The sequence below is a fragment of the Podarcis raffonei genome, chromosome 2, assembly GCF_027172205.1.
Source record: "Podarcis raffonei isolate rPodRaf1 chromosome 2, rPodRaf1.pri, whole genome shotgun sequence".
NCBI classification, from domain to species: domain Eukaryota; kingdom Metazoa; phylum Chordata; class Lepidosauria; order Squamata; family Lacertidae; genus Podarcis; species Podarcis raffonei.
Window position 1 is genome coordinate 119,020,877 of NC_070603.1, and position 23,127 is coordinate 119,044,003.

The 23,127-nt window shown below is 47.9% G+C and overlaps 2 protein-coding genes and 1 long non-coding RNA gene across 10 annotated transcripts; 2 read left to right on the forward strand and 1 right to left on the reverse strand.

Moving 5' to 3' along the window:
• Positions 1 to 419: 419 nt before the first annotated feature.
• Positions 420 to 9,364, reverse strand: LOC128409223 (zinc finger and SCAN domain-containing protein 31-like). 4 transcript variants are annotated; one of them, XM_053379514.1, is made up of 4 exons: positions 9,232 to 9,364; positions 5,549 to 6,369; positions 3,667 to 3,775; positions 420 to 2,310 (listed from the first exon to the last, which is right to left on the reverse strand). In XM_053379514.1, the coding sequence occupies exons 2-4, from the start codon at positions 6,350 to 6,352 to the stop codon at positions 1,295 to 1,297; spliced, it is 1,929 nt and encodes a 642-aa protein (XP_053235489.1). In that variant the 5' UTR covers positions 6,353 to 6,369; positions 9,232 to 9,364; the 3' UTR covers positions 420 to 1,294. The 4 variants fall into 4 exon arrangements, with proteins under 4 accessions (XP_053235489.1, XP_053235490.1, XP_053235488.1 ...); XM_053379515.1 differs by lacking the exon at positions 9,232 to 9,364 and adding an exon at positions 8,805 to 9,086; XM_053379513.1 differs by lacking the exon at positions 9,232 to 9,364 and adding an exon at positions 7,084 to 7,220 and having other exon boundaries at positions 420 to 2,307.
• On the forward strand, positions 7,189 to 8,675 carry LOC128409317 (uncharacterized). The gene is made up of 2 exons (XR_008329218.1): positions 7,189 to 7,226; positions 7,398 to 8,675. It is a non-coding gene; the product is annotated as an uncharacterized LOC128409317 (long non-coding RNA).
• A 3,304-nt stretch (positions 9,365 to 12,668) lies between the features above and the next one.
• On the forward strand, positions 12,669 to 22,901 carry LOC128409254 (zinc finger protein 501-like). Of its 5 annotated transcripts, none has more exons than XM_053379582.1 (4): positions 12,669 to 12,940; positions 15,541 to 15,816; positions 18,129 to 18,255; positions 20,015 to 22,901. In XM_053379582.1, exons 2-4 carry the CDS (start codon positions 15,541 to 15,543, stop codon positions 20,995 to 20,997), a joined length of 1,386 nt encoding a protein of 461 aa, XP_053235557.1. In that variant the 5' UTR covers positions 12,669 to 12,940; the 3' UTR covers positions 20,998 to 22,901. The 5 variants fall into 5 exon arrangements, with proteins under 5 accessions (XP_053235557.1, XP_053235555.1, XP_053235558.1 ...); XM_053379580.1 differs by lacking the exon at positions 12,669 to 12,940 and adding an exon at positions 13,509 to 13,679; XM_053379583.1 differs by lacking the exon at positions 12,669 to 12,940 and adding an exon at positions 13,509 to 13,679 and having other exon boundaries at positions 15,541 to 15,687.
• Positions 22,902 to 23,127: the final 226 nt, after the last annotated feature.

A 23,127-nucleotide genomic window follows, 5' to 3' on the forward strand; every position in this document is an offset into this window, starting at 1 on the left:
GGGCCTTCTCTGCAGTGGCTCCCCATCTGTGGAATGGTCTCCCCAGGAAAGTTCGCCTGGCACCTTCACTGTACACCTTTAGGTGCCAGGCAAAAACGTTCCTCTTTAACCAGGCCTTTGGTTGATCTGATTTATATCCTATGCCCTTTTAAAATGTGCTTTTTTGTGGGTGGGTGGGGGGCTACTGGGTTGTTGTTTTTATTTTTATTGTGTATTCTGTGGTTTTATTTCTTGATTTTCTTCTGTGAACCGCCCTGAGACCCACAGGTATAGGGCGGTATATAAATTCTAATAATAAGCGAACCTTCCCCCTCCGCAAGGGGACTGTTGGCGAACATTCCATAACATCAGGACAGTGCTTGGAAGCAACTCTCTTATTTCTCCTTGCGGCAAATAAAGCCAACCCTCATGTGAATGTCTACTTCGTTCAGGATTTATTTTGCAGCTACCGCCACCAAGACGGGATGGGCGGTTGGTCACAGGAAGGCATTCTACCTACCCCACCTTGCAAAAAATCCACGCCTTTCCGCAAAGTCCCATTTCCAAAGGACACATCTCCCCACCCCCATGAAAGATTCCTTGCTCAGACCATAAGAAGTTCAGCACAAGCAACATGAGTAGGAGTTACCCCTTTCATGGAATCTGATCGGTGCCTGGGGCACTTTCCCAGAATTCCAGTGGCTCTTTAGTCTGTTTTGGACATGGGGTGAAGGGGGGAAAGAGAGCCAGTGCTGTGGATCCCACTCAAGCCCCACTCGCTCAACCCCCTCTTTTGGCTTCCAAGACACCTCCAAATATCATGTGTACGTATATCAACTTTCAAACCTATCTTGGCACAGATGAGGACTAGAAACTTATTTTGATTTTTTTAAAAAGTCAAACTCATCAACAGGAGGCGGAATTCTTTGTCAGATCCCAATTTCGGCACATACATTGAGCAAAAGTTAGTAGTCCACAAACACAAAGTAATAAGTATACTCGGGAGACGGGCTAAGTTAGTCACTTGTGGAAAATGGCAGCGGAAAGCTGTTTTCGTAAAACGTCCATGCTAGTCGCTCAGGGCGCATTAAGAATTGGTACCAAGTGAACGGGCTTTTACAAACAAGGCGGACTGTAAGCCAGCGGTGCTGTCAGGGCAGAGCTTGAGAGCAGAGGTCCAGGGCCTACTCGGCAGAAGGAGCAGAGGAGAAGGCCTTCAAACACAGCAGGACTGGCTCGCCACCTTTTGAAGTAATGCACTTTGCCATTTACAAAACAAAAACCGGAAAGTCCCATCGTGTCAAATTACCTCGCGCTATAAGTAGCCCCACTCGGTATGGAGAAGGACACACATATGCCCCACCCTCACGTCCTTCTGCGTAGCGATCCTTTGAGCCGCTTCCGCCGCTTCCTCCTTCGCGGGAAGTCCGATTTCAGCCGGGCCGAAGCCTTTCCCGCCCTCTAAGTGCTGCGGGTACAGTTTCTGCCTCGTGTGCCGCCTCTCGTGGGTGCTGCAGTGAGACCTCTGGCTGAAGCCCTTGCCGCAGTCCAGGCACTTGAAGGGCTTCTCCCCCGTGTGGGTCCTCCGGTGGCGGACCAGATCCGAGCGGTGGCGGAACGTCTTCCCGCAGTCCGAGCAGTTGTACGGCCTCTCCTTGGCGTGCATCCGCTGGTGCCGGCCTAGAAGCGAGGGCTCGCTGAACTTCCGCCCGCAATCCGGACAGCGGTAGGGCTTGTCGCTGGCCGTGTGGGTCCTCTTGTGCACCACCAGGTTCGAGCTGTCGCTGAACCCTTTGCCGCAGTACGAGCACTTGTAGGGCTTCTCGCCCGTGTGGGTCCTCCGGTGGCGGACCAGGTACGAGTTCTGGCAGAAGCTCTTGCCGCAGTCCAAGCACTGGTACAGCTTCTTCTCTGAGTGGATTCTCCGGTGTGCGATGAGGTTGGAGCGGTCGCTGAAGCTTCTCCCGCAGTGGAGGCACTGGAAGGGTTTTTCCCCTGTGTGGGTTCTCCGGTGTTTAAGAAGGTCAGAGCTCCGGCCAAACGCTTTCCCGCACTCGGTGCACACTTTCCTCCTCCGGTCCTTGTGGGTCCTCTCTTGAGCTGCCAGGTCGCCGAGTTTCGGGACAACTCCCGGACAGGCCACCGGTTTGCACTCCCCGTCTCCCAAGGGGACGTCGTGTGGATTCTCTGATTTGTGTTGGTTTTCAAAGGAGCCCAACTGCTCAGGACATAGGAAAGGGTTCTCTCCGTACGACCCGGAAGGCCCAGTTTTCTCGGAACATCTCATCCGAGGTTTCTCTTCTTCATTCTCGCTCGCCCACCCATCGCCTGCTGGGAATTAAGAGAAGGGAGAGACACATTGGTCATTCCTTGCAAATAAGAGAACTGAATGATGAACTGATTTCTTTATAGAACGCAAGGAGAGACTGGGCTGCTGGGCCAAGCCAATGACCCATCTCATCCAGCATAAATGTTCACAGATGCCAGGACAGATAAAATAACTTCTCCACGCGGCACACAGTTCATCTTTGGAACTTGGTTTCACAGGAGGAAGTGGTGACCACCAACTCAGATGACTTTAGAAGAGGCCTGGTCCTGAACGGAGTAACTGTGCCCTGAAGGACCAGGTGCGCAGTCTAGGAGTGATTTTGGACTCCCAGCCATCCATGGATGTGCATGTCATGGACGGGCAGCTGTCTACCAGCTCCCTCTGGTATGCCGGCTAAGACCATACCTGCCCGCACACTGTCTCTCTGGAGTGATGCATGCGCTGCAATGTGCTCTATGTGGGGCTACCTTTGAAGGTGACCCGGCAACTGCAACTAATCCAGAATGCGGCAGCTAGACTGGTGACAGGGAGTGGCCGCCAAGACCATATACTGTAACAGCAGTCCTTGAAAGACCTACATTGGCTCCCGCTACATTTCTGAGCACAATTCAAAATGTTGGTGCTCAGTTTTAAAGCCTTTAACGGCCTTGGCCCAGTATACCTGAAGGAGCGTCTTCATTTTTGAAAGGTTCAGCCCGCCATCTTGATTCAATATGGCATCCAGTGGTATCCATACACAACACCCTGCTCTTTTTCAAAATTTCGGGTATTTTGTGCAAAATTTGGCTGTGATATCCAAATGTGTCCAGATCAGTAGAGGATAAACAACTTTCCAAAATATATAGTAGAAATAAAATATCTTTTATTTCTCTCCACCCCCATCGTCCAGCCTGGACACTGAGGTCCAACTCTGAGGGCCTTCTGGCAGTTCCCTCCCTGCAAGAAGTGAGGTTACAGGGAACCAGGCAGAGGGCCTTCTCAGCAGTGGTGCCCGACCTGTGAAACTGGGCAAAGGCCTAGGCCGTGTTTTGTCAGAGTACCCTGTTATATTTATTTATGATAGCTCTGATATGCTGTGGGGGTTTTTAACCTCAGGCGATGAAAAACTAACACCCTGCAGGGGTTCCCAAGAAGAGTAAAATACAATAAAAACAAGAGAATATAATAAAACAGTTAGAATGTGATCAGGAAAAGAGAAATACCATTGCAAATTAAAAGCAAGGCATTTTATTTTTTTAAAAGGCTTCATAACTCACCAAAAGAGCAGGGGTGGGAAATGTGGCCCTCTGTGCACCTTTAACTGGCCCTCGGAACCTTCCTGAGGCCACACCCCCTGCACAGGGATGAGGAATACTTACCCATTGAGCTGCCATCGCTGTCCTGCTTTGCCTCCCTGTACAGCTGCCACAGTCCAACATCTGATGGAGCCTGCTCCGCCTTGGGCATTTCCTGAAAAGGCTTTGAGATCTAGAACCACAAGGGAGAACATAGAAGGTTTGTGGGAGACGCAAGGCAGACTAAAGGAAAGGTTTCTTCACACAAGAGAGCAGAGTTAAACTGCGGAACTCCCTGCCACAAGGAGGAGCGGCCACCAACTTGGCCGGCATTAAAATAGGATTCTAAAACAAATTCTTCACATGTTGAATGTGTAATTCCCAGGAAATCATTTCTGGTGATGGTGTGTGTGTGTCTACATCCTAACACATACATAGCACTGAAAGGTAAGTCAGGTCACATGCAGTCCATATGAGATTTTAACATAACATTTAGTGAATTTTCTGATATTGACCATCCTTTTGAAGCAGAAGGCAGTGCATCTGTAGAAAGGAGTGACTGAAGGTTTGGGTTGCTGCAACTCTAATAAATTCTTGACCTCTGTTGGGCCCTGTTCCTGCAGGAAGACACACGTTTGTATTTCAGGCAGATGCTCCTAATCCAGGACTAATTCCTGATGCGGATGCTGTAGGAGTCACAGTTGTGTTAATCACCTGCACCTAAAGAGGTCAAGAATTTATTAGAGTTGGCTATTATGTGAACAATGAATACACTGAAACAGAACTGAGAAAAAATCCTCTGGTAAAACCAGATTTTTCTAAGCTCCAGAGGAATATTTTGGCATCTAACGCCAGGGTCACAAGATTCCACATTAATTGGGACGACAACACTGAAAAACTGACAGATGCAGAGAGCAGCAACCCAAACCTTCAGTCGCTCCTTTCTACAGACACACTGCCTTCTGCTTCAAAAAGGATAGTCAACATCTGAAAATTCGCTAAATGTTATGTTAGCATCTCATATGGACTGCATGTGACCTGACTTACCTTTCAGCGCTATGTACCAGAGATTCCGGCGTATTAGGCGACTGGGCGTATAAGACGATTTAGGGTCGATTTATATGCCTAGTCTTATACGTGGCAGCTTCGCTGGGCAGCGGGCTCCCCACCAGGAGGAAGCTCCTTGGTGAAGCTGCCCAGCGATGCTAAGCCGGCTTCGCTGGGTGGCTTTCTCCCGGCGCGGAGCCCGTCGCCCAATGCCACTGCCCAGCGAACCTATTCCCAGCGTATAAGACGGCCCCCGAATTTTTGGAGGATTTTCCGAGGTTAAAAAGTCGTCTTATACACTGGAAAAGGTCCATATAGTTAAAGCTATGGTTTTCCCAGTAGTGATGTATGGAAGTGAGAGCTGGACCATAAAGAAGGCTGATCGCCGAAGAATGGATGCTTCTGAATTATGGTGCTGGAGGAGACTCTTGAGAGTCCCATGGACTGCAAGAAGATCAAACCTCTCCATTCTGAAGGAAATCAGCCCTGAGTGCTCACTGGAAGGACAGATCGTGAAGCTGAGGCTCCAGTACTTTGGCCACCTCGTGAGAAGAGAAGACTCCCTGGAAAAGACCCTGATGTTGGGAAAGATGGAGGGCACAAGGAGAAGGGGGCGACAGAGGACGAGATGGTTGGACAGTGTTCTCAAAGGAGGCAGTGGAAGACAGGAGTGCCTGGCGTGCTCTGGTCCAGTGGGTCACGAAGAGTCGGACACGACTAAACGACTAAACAACAAATACGCTGGAATTTACGGTATGTGTTAGGATGTAGACAGACTTAAAATAGGATTCGGCAGATTGAGAGGGGAGACGGTTGTTGATGGCTACTGTGAGCCACAATGCCTATGCTCTCCCCGCTGCGGTTAGGGGCCCTGCTTCTGCCACCCTCCAAAGTCCTGAGGGGCGGAGAGCTGCCTCACCTGCTGCTCCCACCTCTTGGGCTCCCGGGGCCTCCTCAGGAAGCCCTCGGCCAGGGCCACCGCCTGGGCGCAGGTCTCCGGCCCCCATTCCCTCACCCAGCTCTGGATCTCGGGCGGCAGGATGGTCAGGAACTGCTCCAGGATCAGCAGCTCCAGGATCTGCTCCTTGGTGTGCCGCTCGGGCTCCAGCCACTGGCGACACAGTTCCCGCAGCCGGACGCAGACCTCGCGAGGCCCCTCAGCCTCCCGGTAGCCAAACTGCCGGAAGCGCCGGCGCTGGGACTCGGCGCTGACCAGGCCCGGCCTCGAGCTCTCAGCCTTCAACTTCCCGCTGGCGCCGTCGCCCCTCTCTCTGCCTTCCGGAGGGTGTTGGGGGGCTGGCTGCGGCTCTCCTGAGAAGGGCCGGGCCGCCCAGTCCCCTCGGGGCCACATCCAGGCGTCGGCGGCTCCCTCAAAGGCCTTGCTGCTCTCCTCCCACGCCGCGGGCAGCTGCGGGTTGCCCCAGCCTGGGTGCGGGGACTGAACCGCCTTCAGGAACTCCTGCCAGGGACCGTCCCAGCCCTGCGGGATCCCGTCGCCCGGCTCCTGCTTCACTTGCTGCGAGGCCGGCCAACGCAGGAGCTCCGCCGCCATGCTGGCCGGAACTGTTTTCCTGGCTCTTTTGTTGACGTCCTTGTCGGGTTTGGGGCCTGCTGCGTCGTCTTCCTCCTCGCCTGTTCTCTCTCCGGGCCGAGGCCCTTGCTCAAGCACTGGCTGGTAGGGAAGGGCTAAGGACATGGCGGTGCCACTTCCCACAGTGGCCATCTTCTCCCTCTCTCGGCCTAGAAATGTTAAGAATGCAACAAAATCACCTCTCCAGATCAGGCCTAGCTGAGCCTGGTTCTCGGTTTCCTACCGTGGGCAGCCTGACTACCTCAGAAGGCAGCAGGCTCTCTTTAAAGCAGGGGTTGGAGGGCCATTTGTCAGGGGTCCTTTAGCTGTGGTTCCTGCGTTGCTGGGGGTTTGGCTAGATGACCATTGGGGTCCCTTTAACTCAACAGTAAAAAGCCGAATGGAGCTGGACATAGGAAGCTGCTTTATATACAATTGCACTATGGCAGCAGCTCTCCCTTGTTTCAGGTGAGGCCTTCCCAGCCATACTTGGACATGCCAGAGATTTAACCTGGAACCTTCTGCAAGCAAGGCAGAATCTCTAACCGCTCCTCCTTCTCCAGCATCTATGAATAATAAAAGTACAGAGTTGGAGAGGGTCCAGAGTCATTAGTCCAACCCCTTGCAATGGATGCAATTCCAGACACAGAGACTTTCCTGTTAGATTATCACGGCTACTGGCGATCTAAAACCCTGTCCACCTTGAAAAACAGATTTAATTTAAGGAAGAGCTTTGAGTTGCTAACTAATATTATTGACACTTATTCATCGCCTTCTGAACCACCCTCTCTCATGGTGATTTATATACAGTGGTACCTCAGGTTACATACGCTTCAAGTTTCATACATTTCAGGTTACAGACTCCGCTAACCCTGAAATATTACCTCGGGTTAAGAACTTTGCTTCAGGATGAGAACAGAAATTGTGCAGCCACAGCACAGCGTCAGCAGGAGGCCCCATTAGCTAAAGTGGTGCTTCAGGTTAAGAATAGTTTCAGGTTAAGAACAGACCTCCAGAACGAATTACCGTATTTTTTGCACCATAACACTCACTTTTTTCCTCCTAGAAAGTAAGGGGAAATGTCTGTGCGTGTTATGGAGGAAATGCCTACGGGTGGCATGCCTACGGATTTTCCTCCTCTAAAAACTACGTGCGTGTTATGGTCGGGTGCGTGTTATAGAGCAAAAAATACGGTAAGTTCTTAACCCGAGGTACCACAGTATAAGGCAATTAAAACCAGTTAAAAACAGACGAAGGTAACAAATAGGTTTATAACAAGACTAAAATCCCTAGCAAAGAAGACACTTGTGGTAAACACTCCATTATCCAGCTGGGAAAACCTGTTGGAATAAAAATGTCTTCCACGGTTCCCCAAAGTGCAGATTGACAGGGATGCTATTCCACAGAACAGGGGCAGCCACACTACAGGCCCTGCTCTGAGCTTAAGTACAGTGGGCTTCTGAGATCTTTGGAACTTGCAGTATTTTTTCCTCCAGACGGCAGCAATGTGCTGGGTACAGAAGGGATAAGGCGGTCTCTTAAGTTGTGGTACATGGAAACCGCAAGGAAGCTACCAGCATTTCTATTCTCTGGCAATGCTCTTGTGCTACTAACAGCCTCACACAGGGTGGGTTCAACAGGTGCAGCTCCCCAGCCAGATCACTGGGCAATCAGATGTAAAAGTGACTGTGGGTTCCCTGTTGCAGTTATGCAGAAGGGGCAGACCGGAACCAGCACAGCTTGCGGAAGGGCAGTGCTTGGCATGTGACCTATGGGTCTCCGGCACACTCCGACTGAGTGTGCAGCACCGGCATTAAATGTTATCTTATGATGCCTCCTGTTTCCCTGCTCACTGCAGTCAATACCAAGCTATTTCTTTTTATTGATTTATTAAATTTGTCAGTCGCTTTATCTTGCCCAGGACAACCCAAAGCAACTTAAACACTGATTGAAATGGGAGCTGCAAGGACCAATGGCCTGATTCAGAAAAAGGGCAGCTTCCTCTCTTCCTCAAGGTTAACCGCAGCCATCAAATATATAAAAAAGCAAAACGTAAAAGTCAACAGCAATCGAACCCTCAAAACAAAACTGATCCAACTAAAAGGGGAAGGGAGTAAACAGCTCAGAGGCAGGACAGCTGTTCTGCATGCAGAAGGTCCCAGGTAGGGCTGGGAGAGGGTGTTCCCTGCCTGAGACCCCGGAATGCATCAAACTAAGCTCTACTCATAACAGATCCACTCAAATGAATGAACCTAGATTAGTCATGTCTGTTCACTTTAGTGGATCTGCCTTGAGCAAGACTAGAAATGGCACCATGGGAGAGCTGCTGCCAGTCAGTGTAGGCAAGCCTAAGGTAGCTGGAGAGACTTGGTATAAGGCAGCTTCCTTTGTTCCTTTGCAACTTGTCCCCAAGGAACTAGAAACAAAATTAAACAAACTTGTAAAAAAAATCCCCTCTTCTGCACAACGGCTAAAAGACCCAGGAATCTCCCTTTCCTTGAGAAGGTACCTTCTAGGGAGTCAGACCACTGGCCCATCAAGCTAAATGCTGTCTACACTGACTGGCAGCAGCTCTGGGGGGTTTGGGGGCAAGGGGCAACCCTACCGGGAGATGCTGGGGCCTGAACCTGGCACCTCCTGCATGCAGTACAGATGCTCTACCCCTGAGCTATGCCCCTTTCGGTGAGAACTAGTAACATCTCCACGCTTCACCTGCTGAACATCTGCCTGCTGCGCTAAAAAAAGAAGAACACACAGAAACCTGATTTGGGAACCTGCGAGAGGAAAATGAGCAGCCAGAGATGGGTGCAAGGTTAGCGACAGAAACAGCCCACAAATCCTAACCTGCAAAGGCATATATGCATTTTCAACCCCCACCCCACTGCAGGATCCCTCCGCCCCCCCCCCGGGGACCCCTCCCCCCATCTCCCCGCTCCCATTTTCCCAATCTCAAGGCTTTGCTTCTCCTCCTCCTCCTCGCCCGCCCGTCTGCCTTTTGTCCTTCAATGCAGAAGCCCCAGCTTAAGGCTCACCCTTGGAAGGCAGCACCCCCTCCCCCACGTGGGAGGCAGGAGGCGGGGCAGGAAGGAAGCCAGGAAGCCAGGAAGAAAGAACCCTTCTCTATGGATCTCCTTCACTTCCTGCTCCCGTGTTTTCCCGCGACTTGTCTAGGCCCACGCAGCTCTTTGGCCACATTAACTCTTTCAGCACCGCGTCACCGCAGGCACTTGGCCTCACCAGTCTTCTCAGAGGGGCGGCGAGCGATGCATGCCCAAAATGAAAAAAAAAGGTTCCATTTTTATATGAAAATGTTGCAATTGACTTTGAACTCATCCTTCCTGAGAGAGATGAATAACAAACTTACCCGCCCGACTGATATGTTTTGGATATTGTATGCACTGCAGGGATGTTGATTTATTGGTTTTTGGTTTTAGATCATCACCTGCTTTTATCTACTATTTATTTCTTTTATCAGCTGCTTGTGATGTGTCAGTTTGTTGCTTTGACGTGTATAACCGTGTTTGGACACCTGTAATGCTCCCCCCCCTTTTGTGTTTTAATAATAATAATAATAATAAATCGACCTAAAACAAACAGGCAGTTGGAAGAAACACCAGGGTTCATCTTGTGGGATGTAAAGCTGCAGTCAAGTGCAACATTCTGACAGAGGACTAAGGGACTCCATGTTCTAACTGGTTGCTGTGAATACCAGTTTGTCGGTTACTGGTAGTTTTGAAAGGTAACTGCTCAGCCGCAGGACCAGCTTCCCTCTGGTATAGTTTATTTGCTTGTTATGAGACCTTAGCCTGCCTTCAGGTACAGTTCTATAAACCGGAATGAATCCGAGACTAAAATAGTTTCATGTTAACATGAATCAGATTTGTGTGTGTACAGTGGTACCTCGGGTTACATACGCTTCAGGTTACAGGCTCCGCTAACCCAGAAATAGTACCTCGGGTTAAGAATTTTGCTTCAGAATGAGAACAGAAATCGCACGGCGGCAGCGGGAGGCCCTATTAGCTAAAGTGGTACCTCCGGTTAAGAACAGTTTCAGGTTAAGAACGGACCTCAGGAACGAATTAAGTTCTTAACCCGAGGTACTATTTCTGGGTTAGCGGAGTCTGTAACCTGAAGCGTATGTAAGCTGAAGCGTCTGTAACCCGAGGTACCACTGTATTCTTTAAGAGGGATTCAAAGGGATTTTTAACTAGGAAGGCATCTTTATCAGTAGATCTCAGATGAGTCAGATCGCTGCGTAAACTTATAAAGGGGATTGTTTAACTCTGCTAAAGGAAACCTTCCCACAATTGTATGCACTGCAGGGATATTGATTTATTGGTTTTTGGTTTTAAATCACCACCTGCTTTTATCTTCTATTTATTTCTTTTTTAAAAGTTGTATCAGCTGCTTGTGATGTGTCAGTTTGTTGCTTTGATGTGTATAACATTGACAGCTGTATTGCTTTCCCCCCTTTTTTGTTTTAATTTTTTTTTTAAAAAAAAGATTGACCTAAAAGAAATGGGAAAGTTGGGACCCCAGAGATCATCCAGCCCAACCCACTGCAATGCAGGAATCTCAGCTAAAGCATCCATGACAGATGGCCACCCAACCTCCAAGGAAGGAGAGCCCACCACCTCCCAAAGGAGTCCTTTTCACTGCTGAGCAGCTCTGTCAGAAAGTTTTTCTCAGTGTCCATCGACTCTGCACGGGGTGGGGGCTTCAGATCAGCCATGATGAAGCTCACTGGGTGAGCACCGGCTCTCTGCCTAACCTACCTTGCAGGGTTCTTGGGGGGGGGGGGTTGCATAGCTGTCAATTTTTTAAAAAATATTTTTTATTAAGGATTTTCTTGTTTTACAGAAGTGTAGTGCCTCGTATTTTTCTTCTTCTTCCATGTAACATTTTTACAAATCCGTTTCATTTGTTGAGGCATTAGGGGGAGAAGAAAAAAGAAAGAAAAAAGAAAGGGGGGTGGAGAGAGGGAAGATGGATGGGGGTGGGGTCGGGTGGCGGTGTTTCTATTACGTTTAATGTATGTAGAGTTTGGTGTCAGCGTTGCTTGTGTTGTTCACTTGTGTTCCTTTGGTGGTGAGAGAGGTTGGGGTTGGCCTAGGGTGTGATTGTTTGCTTGTGATTGGCTGTGGTGATCTTTGTTTTCGTGTGTGAGTGAGGTGGGTGGGTGTTTTGGATCAGGTTAGCCATATTGATTTGTATGCTGTTGGTGGATTATTGTCATTGTCCTGTTGGGTTGTGTATGTGATAAAGGGGAGCCATACCGGGGTGAAGGCGTCTTCTTCTGTTTGTCCCCGTGTCAGTTTCAGTTTATTAGTTAATTTTTCTAGTAGGGCTGTTTCCCATACTATTTGGTACCATTGGTCCATGCTTACTCCTGACAGGTCTCTCCAGTGTCTGGTTATGGTGTTTCTGGCTGCTGAAAGTAGGTGGGTTATGAGTTCTTTGTGGTGTAAATGGGCGTTGTTGTCTTGGAAGATGTTTAGTAGGGCCAATTCTGGGGTGATATCTAATACTTGTTTAGTTATTTTACATATTTCTCGTATGGCTGTTGCCCAGAATAGTTGGATTTTGGGACACTCCCACCACATGTGGAGGTATGTGCCTGTGGAGGTGCACCCTCTCCAGCATTTTGGTGAGGTTCCTGGGTGTATTAGCGCTAGTTTCCTTGGTGTTAGGTACCACCTGTAGGTGAGTTTCAGTGTGAGTTCTTTTCTTTTCGTTGATATGGATTTAAAGGGGGGTTTAGACCACATTCTGGTCCATTGAGTGGGGTTAATCTCATAGCCTATGTCATTCTCCCATTGTTTTTTGATTGCGTCTAGGGGATTTGCGGGGTTTTGGAGTAGTATTTTGTATATTGCGGATACCGTCCCTTTACTGTTTCCCTTTGTTGTTAGGAGGAGGTTTTCGAAGGTTGTCAGGGGCCTAGTTGCTGCTGATTTTACTGTTGGGTTGTTTAAGAGGGGGTGGAGTTGGTGTTGTGTTAACCAGGTCATTTGGGTGTCTTCTAGTTTGTCTTGTATTTCTTGTGTTGACAAGGGTTTGTTATTTTTATAAAAGTCTATTAGGCGATATAAGCCTTTGGTTATAGCTGTCAATTTTCAGATATGAAAATAAAGGCTCGGCAGCCTCGAAAATAAGGGATCAGCAGCGTCACCTGTCCCGGAGACAGTCTACAGGATATCTAACAATACTGGATAGCAGTGGGAAACAGCGCTGGAATAAGGGAATTTCCCACAAATAAAAGGGAAGGTTGACAGCTATGGGGGTGGAATGAGGAGGGAGAGAACTGCGTACGCTATGTTGAGCTCCATTGCAGGAAAAAAAGGGGGGGAATATAAATGCAATAAATAAAACATCTTGACCGAAGCGCTACCAAGGGATGGATTTCGAGAACCTGCGAGTCGGAATGGGGCGGGGGGGGGGTCCTTCTCTGCAAACAAAAAAAAGGTTGCAAAAAAGTGCTGTTGGGGACAATCAACTTTGCACGGCTCCAGCCAGCAGAGGGCAGGTGGGGAAACCGGCCGATCGCGCGGGGAAAATTGCACTTTGCACTTTCCCAGGAATCCTACCACGGCTCCTCCTCTTCCTCCCTCCCTTCCTTCTTCCTTCCCTCCATTTCTCCCTCTCTCTCCCTCCCTGTTTCTTTCTCTTCTTATGTAAGATCCATGTGGTTCAGCGCCTAGGCTTGCAATCTGAAGTCGTCCTTGCAAGTATAAATAAACCGTAAGTCAGGAGACTCTTCTCCCCGCCCCTCCCCCGGTTTTCCAATAGGGCGCGTTTTATTTGCTATTTCAAGCAATGCTAGTTGATGCGCAGGTGAGAAAGAACTGGGGAACTGGGTGGATGCCGCTTCCAAGTTTTTAACACTTGCAAAGCAGCAGCCAACTAAGGAAAAACCCAAGAATATTGAGTCAGACCACGGTTCACCTCGCTCAGCATTGCCTGCGCAGACTGGCAGCGGTTCTCCAAGGTATCTGGTATCTCCAGTTAGGGCTAAGACACTCATCCTGGAGAGCTGCTGTCGGTCAGTGTGGACAATATTGAGCTAGGTGGACCAGTTGCCTCGCTCAATAAAGCTGTCTCTATTTCCAGAGGAGTTGTATAATGCTCCAACCATGCAAGGTTGACGCCCACTGTGTGTGTGTGTGTGTGTGTGTGTGTGTGTGTGTTTGTGTGTTTGCATTCCTTTCATTAGCTAAGCCAGGAGCTCCTGGTCCCAGTCAGTGAAGCTCTTCCTTAGAGCAAAATTGCCCTTGTATGTTTGCAGCCGACTCCCATCACCTTTGCCAGAGACACACCAAGACTCAGATCCTGGACCTGGCGATCCTGGAGCAGTTCCTGGCTCTCCTCCCCCCCGGAGATGGAGAACTGGGTGATGGGATGCAGAAAGGAGACCAGTTCCCTGGCCAAAGGTTTCCACCTGAGCCGGGCAGAGGACATGAAGCAGGAGGAGGAACAGCAGGTGAGAGATGGCTTCATCCAGGTGCTTACGCTTTAGGTCAGTGGTTTTGAATACAGTGGTACCTTGGTTCTCAAACGCCTTGGTACTCAAACAACTTGGAACCCAAACACTGCAAACCCGGAAGTAAGCGTTCCAGTTTGCGAACTTTTTTCGGAAGCTGAACATGCTCCATTTTGAATGCCATACTTCCGTTTTGAGTGTTACGCTGAGGTCTGTCTGTTTTTGCTTTTTAATTTGCGTTTTTGATTTTGTGGCTCTTTTTTTGTGACTGTGTGGAACCCAGTTCAGCTACTGATTGATAGTGTGACTGCAGTACATAGTTTATTGCTTTCATTTTATGGATCAATGGTCTCGTTAGATAGTAAAATTCAAGTTAAATTGCTATTTTAGGGGTTGTTTTTAAAGGTCTAGAACGGATTAATCCATTTTGCATTACTTTCTATGGGAAAGCGTGTGGGGAGGTTTACTTTAGCAGAGTTAAACAATCCCCTTTTTAAGTTTATGCAGCGATCAGCTTGTTGCTGACTCATCTGAGTTCTACTAACCTTCCTGGTTAAAAATCTCTTTGAATCCCTCTTAAAGAATACACACACAAATCTGATTCATGTTAATACAGTCATACCTCGTGTTACGTCCACTTCATGTTACGTTCTTTCAGGTTACGTACCGGAAAGGGTTACTTCTGGGTTTCGCTGCTCGCGCATGCGCAGACGCGCAAAATGACATCATGCGCAGAAGCAGCAAATCGCAACCTGCACAGGCGCGCCGCTGCGGGTTGCGTTCTTTTCAAGTTGCGAACTGGCCTCTGGAACAAATCCCATTCACAACCAGAGGTACCACTGTATAAAACTATTTTACTGTCAGATTCATTCCGGTTTATAGAACTGTACCTGAAGGCAGGCTTAGGTTACATAACAAGCAAATAAACGATACCAGAGGGAAGTTGGTCCTGAGGTGACTGCAACTGAGCAGTTACCTTTCAAAACTACCAGCAACCGACAAACTGGTACTCACAGCAACCAGGTAGAACATGGAGGCCCTTAGTCCTCTGTCGGAATGTTGCACTTGACTGCAGCTTTACATCCCACAAAGCACACCTTGGTTTTGGAATGCATTGGTTTTGGAAAGGACTTCCGGAACGGATTAAGTTTGACAACCAAGGTACAGTGGTACCTCTGGATGTGAACGGAATATTCTAGAAAGAACTTGAGGATTGGTCTAGGAAAGGTTGCTAGGCAACAGAAAAATCTCCCCAGCAACGGGTGCCTTTATTAAGGGCATGTGGTCAATAAAGGTCAGTCAGTGTGTAAATGAACAGAAGTGCAAATGAGTCAGCAATTGAGTTTCTGGCCAGATGGCTAGAGGAGAAGGAATTGTGTTGTTTTATTTGACCAATGTAATTTTTTTTGGTAAATAATAAAGATTCTCTGTAGAAAGAAACTCTGCGCTAAGCCTTAAAAGAATAAAACCCAAGAGTAGGTGCAGAGCATACCCATCAGGGCTAGAGGCCTTCAATGGCTCTCTCCTCCAATAATTTGTCTAATCCTCTTTTAAAGCCGTCAGAGTTGGTGGCCATCACTGCCTCCTTAGTGGGGGTGGTGTGACCCCCCAGTGGGCGGAGCCAGAGGCAGAAAGTGGGTGGAGCAATGAATGTGACTCTTTCAAGCTGTGTAAGCAAGAGACATGCTCACATTTCAAGTGGTACGTTCCAACCGGGGGAAAGCCCTTGAGGAGGTGTGGCCTTAGAGGGGGGATCAGAAGGCCAGACAGAGAGGTCTGGAGGTCCACATTTGGCCTGAGGTGCCCCCTGCTGTTGCAAAGGTTTAAAATGCCCTCCAACCTTCTTTTGTCTCCCTTGCAGATGGCGAAAATAACAGAACCACAGAATTACAGAACTGGAGAATTAGAAGGGGCATCTAGTCAGACGCCCTGCGATGCAGGAATCGCAGTCCTGGTCTTGTGGCCGCCAACCCCGGACGAGAGCCCCTGCTCCGTTGCAAAAATGATGGTGACGTTTTCTTCCAGACCGTCTCCTTCTCTGCGTGGAGCAGAAACTGTTTCTGGAGAGCTGCTGAATCGGGTGCAGGAAGAAGGAATGGAGAGCTGTGCAGGATCTGGCCCTTCCCCTCGGCTTCTGGTACAGTTGCCCGATGTGCAGGCTTTGAATGCTCTGCATCACGCATAGGCAACCTCAGCCCTCCAGATGTTTTGGGACTACAACTCCCATCATCCCTAGCTAACAAGACCAGTGGTCAGGGATGATGGGAATTGTAGTCCCAAAACATCTGGAGGGCCGAGGTTGCCTGTGCCTGCTCTGCATCGTTTCTGTTTTCTTTTTGCAACTCTAATATGTTCTTCGTTAGCTGCAGAAGAACTTTGGAAGAGCCTGGCTGAAAGATCAGGCCAATGGCGAGCCAGATGCCACGGTGCAAGCAAGACATGAGCTCAAAAGCCTCGCTCTCCCCACTTGTGATTCCCAGCACCTGGTATTCAGTCCCATTGACATCTTTAGGATTTCCTTTCAGTAAGAACATACAAAGAGCTGACTGGATCAAGCCAAGAGCCCATCTAGTCCAGCATCCTGTTCTCACAGTGGCAGCTTCCGAGCACAATACAAAGTGTTGGTGCTGACTTTTAAAGCCCTAAACGGCCTTGGCCCAGTATACCTGAAGGAGCGTCTCCTCCCCCATCGTTCAGCCCAGACACTGAGGTCCAGCGTTGAGGGTCTTCTGGCAGTTCCCTCACTGCAAGAAGTGAGGTTACGGGGAACCAGGCAGAGGGCCTTCTCAGTAGTGGCACCTGTCCTGTAGAATGCTCTCCCATCAGATGTCAAGGAAATAAACAACTATCTGACTTTTAGAAGACATCTGAAAGCAGCCCTGTTTAGGGAAGCTTTTAATGGTTGATGTTTTATTCTATTTTCAATATCTGTTGGGAGCCACCCAGAGAGGCTGGGTGGACTCAGCCACATGGGCAGGGTATTATTATTATTATTATTATTATTATTATTATTATTATTATTAACCAGATGCCCCAATGCAGGAAATGAGCACAACAGTGCTGCTCTCCTTACCCTTCCCAAAAAGTGGTATTCAGAGTGTCTTTGAAAAGCTTTCTTAACTACCAATGATGCTTTGAAAGAGGATTAAAGAAATTCAGGGAGGATGAGGCCATTGGCGGCAACGAACCCTGACGGTTGTGCTCTGTCTCTGTGGACCGAGGCAATAATGCTTCTGAATACCAGTTGGTGAAAACCACAGGAGAGGAGAAGGCTCTTCTGCTCAGGTGCTGCTTGAGGGTTTCGTACAGATTTATGTCTTGCCAAATGCAAGGTGGTTCTTTTAAAATGAGATCCGGAAGCAATATGGAATACACAAGTGAATGAGAAGATTAAATATTTCACTCTGAAACAGCAAACAATGTATACAGACCAAGCAAACACTTCAATCTGCCACTTGGAAGCCCTCAAGAAGCCTCAGTTTGCACAGATCTGCAGCCGATCAGTCCGTGCACGAGCTTCATAGAAACCTAGCCCAGACCATCTGATTTTATAGATAGCCTGTGTGGCGACTGGCTACATGCAGATCATCCATTAGCCATCCCCTCCCAATACCTCACTTTCTTAAATAGCAATGTCCAACATCAAAGAAGGTACCCAGCATTATCCTCCCAACTTATTATGGCAGCTGTGTGTGGGGCTTTTACCTCCTCCCAACATTTTCAGAACATTAAAGACTCTTCTCACACCATCAAAAATCTTAAGAAGAGTGAGGGAGGGAGAAGGAATGGAGGCAGGAAGGGTAACCGTGTCAGATCACTAACTCCTTGATACATTCAAAATAAATAAATAAATTGTCCAGTAGAACCTTAGAGACCAACTAAGTTTGTTCTGGGTATAAGCTTTCGTGTGCATGCACACTTCTTCAGATTCTTCACAAAAGTTTACACCCAGAACAATCTTAGTTGGTCTATGGTGCTACTGGACATTTTTAATTTTTATTTATTTATTTCAACTGTGTCAGACCAACACAGCTACCTACCTGATCCTCAATACATTTTTGTCTTCCAAGTGCATTTCCCATACAGTATGTAGGTAGCCATTGTGAAAACGGGGAGCTGGAGTAGATGGGCTATTGGCCTGATCCAGCAAAGCTCTTGACATGTTCTCCAGCAAGGGTGACTGCTTTTCCAGGGAGAAACTGACCTTGTCTAGTAGCCACAACAGCTATGTTCCACCTCCACGATCAAAGGCACCATAACTCAGAAGTAACATTCGCTGGGGAGCAAGAGAGGCATCTTGTGCTCAGGTCCTGCATCCTACTGGGGCTTCTGGCTCTTCAGACATCCTTTGGCTTCCGCAGGGGAATCTGCAGTCACCTCGCCTTAACTTCCTCTTTGGATTGCTAAATTACCTGTGAGATAAAGCTCTTCCCCTTTTTGTGCTTTCAGGGCCCGGTGACCTTTGAGGATGTGACCGTGCATTTCACAGAGGAGGAGTGGGCCCTTCTGGATCTGGGCCAGAGGGCCTTGCACAGAGAAGTCATGGAAGAGAATTACAGGAATCTGGCCTCTCTGGGTTAGTAATCCTCCTTCTCTTAGCCTGAGGTTCCCCAATCACCCAGGACAGCATCATAAGATCATAGCACGAGGTCTCAGTTGTTGTCCCTGCTGCTTTTGAGCTCTGCTGAAAGAGGCACTAAGGATGAAATGTGTGACCTGATACATACCGAGGGCTTTGTTGTTGTTTAGTCATGTCCGACTCTTCGTGGCCCCCTGGACCAGAGCACGCCAGGCACTCCTGTCTTCCACTGCCTCCCGCAGTTTGGTCAAACTCATGCTGGTAGCTTCGAGAACACTGTCCCACCATCTCGTCCTCTGTCGTCCCCTTCTCCTTGTGCCCTCCATCTTTCCCAACATCAGGGTCTTTTCCAGGGAGTCTTCTCTTCTCATGAGGTGGCCAAAGTATTGGAGCCTCAGCTTCACAATCTGTCCTTCCAGCGAGCACTCAGGGCTGATTTCCTTAAGAATGGATACGTTTGATCTTCTTGCAGTCCATGGGACTCTCAAGAGTCTCCTCCAGCACCATAATTCAAAAACATCAATTCTTCAGCGATCAGCTTTCTTTATGGTCCAGCTCTCACTTCCATACATCACTACTGGGAAAACCATAGCTTTAACTATACGGACCTTTGTTGGCAATATGCTTTTTAAGATGCTGTCTAGGTTTGTCATTGCTTTTCTCCCAAGAAGCAGGCGTCTTTTAATTTCCGAGGGCTAGATACAACTAAATAGTTATGCTAGTGGGATGTAAAATGAACCCCACAAGTGCCGTGGGTCTATTTTTCTCCTCTCTTCTGCTTGTGTGCCCCTCCAAATCAGTTCTGGCAAGTTGGGAGAACCTCAGGCACAACTCGAGGGGATTAGGAGAGGTAAGATTTTGTTGCTTGGCAAGTGTGATGTCAAATTTGCTCTGGGCTTCCAGAGCTCTATAAATACACAACCTTTAATTTTGAGGGTCTGATCTACAAAGCAAATTTATCTGATCTACCAAGACGCCACTGATTTTGGCAGCAGATGCAAAGAGATGAAGGATGGGGGCAGCCCAGTGCTCTGATGAGGATGAAACCCTTCTCCTTCCTGCTTCTCAGAGTGATCTGAGAACTCCTAGCCCAGCTGATATGCACAGTTCAGGTGTGAGGTGTGTGTCCTGTGTGTGTACATGCAAGGGTGTATGTGTGAGAAAGACAATGTGGAGTGGCCATGCTCACCTTTGGCCACACCTACCGTATTTTTCACTCTATAGGACGCACCCGACCATAAGACGCACCTAGTTTTAGATGGGGAGAACAAGAAGAAAAAAATCTCTCCCTCTCTGCGCAGCGCCCCTTCAGTGAAGTGGCAGGAGAAGCGGAGCCCCTTCCATTTCTCCTCCCGCTTCGCTGAAGGGGCGCTGCGCAGAGAGGGAAAGCTGTGCAGCGCCTCTCCAGCGAAGCGAAGCCAGGAGAGCAAGAGGGATCGGTGCGCTCCGTAGGCTTCGCCTTGGTTTCGCTGAAGCCATGGAGCCTGCATTCGCTCCATAAGACGCACACACATTTCCCCTTAATTTTTGGAGGTGGAAAAGTGCGTCTTACAGAGCGAAAAATACGGTACCTTCAGCATGCAGCCCGCAGAAGCATTGATCAAGGGTGAACGCGGCCCAGTCTTAGTGCCCATCAACAGTGACTGCCCCCTGACTATCCTTCCCCTTCTGCTTTTCACACAAACATTAATTGGGATTGTTCTCGAACTTTGGTGTCCGTTCTTCCCTGATCAGGTCTCCCTTTGTATTCCTGCAGGTGATGGGAGGGAGAGCAGTGAAGAGAATGAACCCCAGGGAATTAAAACTGAAGCAGAAGAGAATTTGAGGAAGGACACTGTTGTTCCAGACGGTGCTGGCTTCAATGAAACTCTGATGCTGGAAAAACATCATACAGGCAAGAAACAGGAAAACGCCTCTTCTTGTGTAAGAAACCCAGCTAGAATATTGAATCCCAGCACCCTTGGAAGAAAACATAATGGGGATAAACTGTTTCAATGTTCAGAGTGTGAAAGGAGCTTCAAGTACAAGTCACTTCTTCATCTACATGAAAGAATCCACACAGAAGGGAAACCACATAAATGTTCAGAGAACAGAAAGAGTGTCCGTCTGAGCTCCAAGCTTCCTGCTCATCAACAAATCCACACTGACGGGGAACCATATAAGTGCGCAGTGTGTGGAAATAACTTCGCTGATAGCAATAAACTGTCTAAACATGAAAGAATCCACACAGAAGGGAAACCACATAAATGTTCAGAGTGTGGAAAGTGTTTCCGACAGACCTACAACCTTTTTAATCATCAAAGAATCCACACTGGAGAAAAACCATATAAATGCTCAGAGTGTGGAAAGAGCTTCACAGACCGTAGTGGCCTTACTCGTCATCAGAGAACCCACACAGGAGAGAAACCACATAAATGTTCCAATTGTGGAAAGTGCTTCAGCCGCTACAGTCACCTTCTTAGTCATCAAAGAATCCACACAGGGGAGAAACCGTATAAATGCTTGGAGTGTGGAAAGGGCTTTGCTCAGAGCTCTGCGCTTCTTTCTCACCGAAAAGTCCACTCAGGAGAGAGACCGTTTAAATGTTCTGAGTGCGAAAAGTGTTTCCGTCTGAGCTCCAAACTTCTTGATCATCAGAAAATCCACACTGGAGAAAAACTATATAAGTGCTCAGTGTGTAAAAGCAGCTTTGCGTACAAGAGACATCTTTCTTTACATGCAAGAATTCACACAGGATAAACTATATAAATGCTTAGAGTGTGGAAAGAGCTTCACTTAGAGCTGTGTGCTGTTAAATAAAGAATCCATTCTGGAGGGAAACAGTATAAATGCTCAGTGTGTGGAAAAAGCTTAAGAGATCATAGTAACCATTCTCGTCATCAGAGAAGCCACATAGAAGCCACATAAATGTTCCAACTGTGGAAAGTGCTTCAGCTGGAATAGTGACCTTCTTAATTATCAGACACTCCATACATGTGAGTTTGGGAAAAGCTTCAGTTTTAGCCAAACCCTTGCTTTACATACAGGGGAGAAAGCATTTTCATGTTCAGTGTGGGGAAAGTACTTCGACCATAAGTTACTAACTACCAAAAGGCCCATACAGGTGAGAAGCTGTATAAATGTTCAGAGTGTGGAAAGAGCTCAGCCAAAGCAAGAGCCTCTTTAACCATAAAATAATCCATTTTGCAGAGAAAGAATATCATTATTTGGGATGTGTAAAGGGCTGAAAAATACGTCTTAGTATGGAATGTGAGTGGCACTGTGATCTAAACCACTGAGCCACTTGAGCTTGCAGATCATAAGATTGGCGGTTCGAATCCTCACAATGGGGGTGAGCTCCTGTTGCTCTATCCTAGCTCCTGCCAACCTAGCAGTTTGAAAGCATACCAGTGCGAGTAAATAAATAGGTACCACTGTGGTGGGAAGGTAAATGGTGTTTCCAGGCGCTCTGGCAATCATCACGGTGTTGTGTTGTGCCAGAAATGGTTTTGTCATGCTGGCCTCATGATGCAGAAAATCTGTCTGCAGACAAACGCTTGCTCCCTCGGCCTGAAAGCAGAGATGAGCGCTGCACCCTCATAGTAGAATTTGACTGGACTTATCCATCCAGGGGTCCTTTAGTGTACATCAGAAACCCCATACAGGAGTGAAATCATATAAAAGTCCATTGAATGGAAAGAGCTTCAGCCACGTTGGTGGCTTTAGTTTCCATCAGTGAGTCCACACCGGAAAAGAACTATATACAGTGGTACCTTGATTCTCGAATGGCTTGGGTCCCAAACAAATCTGCTTCTGAACGTTGCAAAGTAGGTGTTGTGGTTTGCGAATGTTTTTCGGAAGCCGAACGTCTGACGTGGCTTCCATGGCTTATTGAGTGCAGGAAGCTCCTGCAGCCAATCAGAAGCCGTGCCTTGGTTTTTGAACAGTTTTGGGAGTTGAATGGACTCCTGGAACGGATTAAGTTCGACAACCAAGGTACCACCGTAGTTGCCATGGAAAGAGTTTTCAGGTGAGCAGAGTGGTTGCGTATCACCACCAAATCCTCACAAGGGAATAAGTCATTTAAATCCTCAGTCAGATGTGGTATCTGTCACAAGGACAGCAATTATACAGGAAAGACCATAGTCTCTTTTGCACATAACGCCAAAGCGTGGTTAACAGAAGAAGAGCTTGCTGGATCAGGAAAACTGGTCCTCTCCACTCTTGTGGTTTCCTGCAAGTAAGGACAGAACATTGCTCACAGCACAGCCTCCATCCTCCTCCATTGATGGACTTACCCTCCTTTAATTTCTCTAAACCTCTCTTAAAGCCATCCAAGTTGGTGGCCGTTGCTGTTTCCTGCTGGAGTGAGTTCCACAGTTTATCTATGTAAAATAAGTACTTTCCTTTCTTTACCTGTCCTGAATTTTCCAGCTTCATTGGATATCCACAAGATTTCGTGTTGTGTGAGAGGGATAAAAACTTTCCTCTGTCGACTTTCTTCCTGCCATGTATAGTGTTGCAAACGTCTGTCATATCATCTCTTGCTCGCTTTTTTCTATAAATGATGTTTTATTAAACAATGGCTTAGTGATATCTGTGAAACTAACCCAGCAGTTTAACTATGGTCTGTTAAATATTATTAAAAGACACTTGTTAACAAAGTTTGTAATCCTCATTTGACATTAGCCAGGGTTTTGTGTTATATGTGAATGCAGGGATTTACTGCTAAAAGCTACAGAGCCATGAATGAAGAGGGGCCAACAATGGAAATGGTTCTCAAGATTTGGCTGCTCTGATGTTAAGTGACCATCTGCCCAGTGCCTCGGCTTCATCTATGGCTTCTTAACTATGGTTCGCCTTAGTTATGTGAGAGCCAAGCCACTGAAT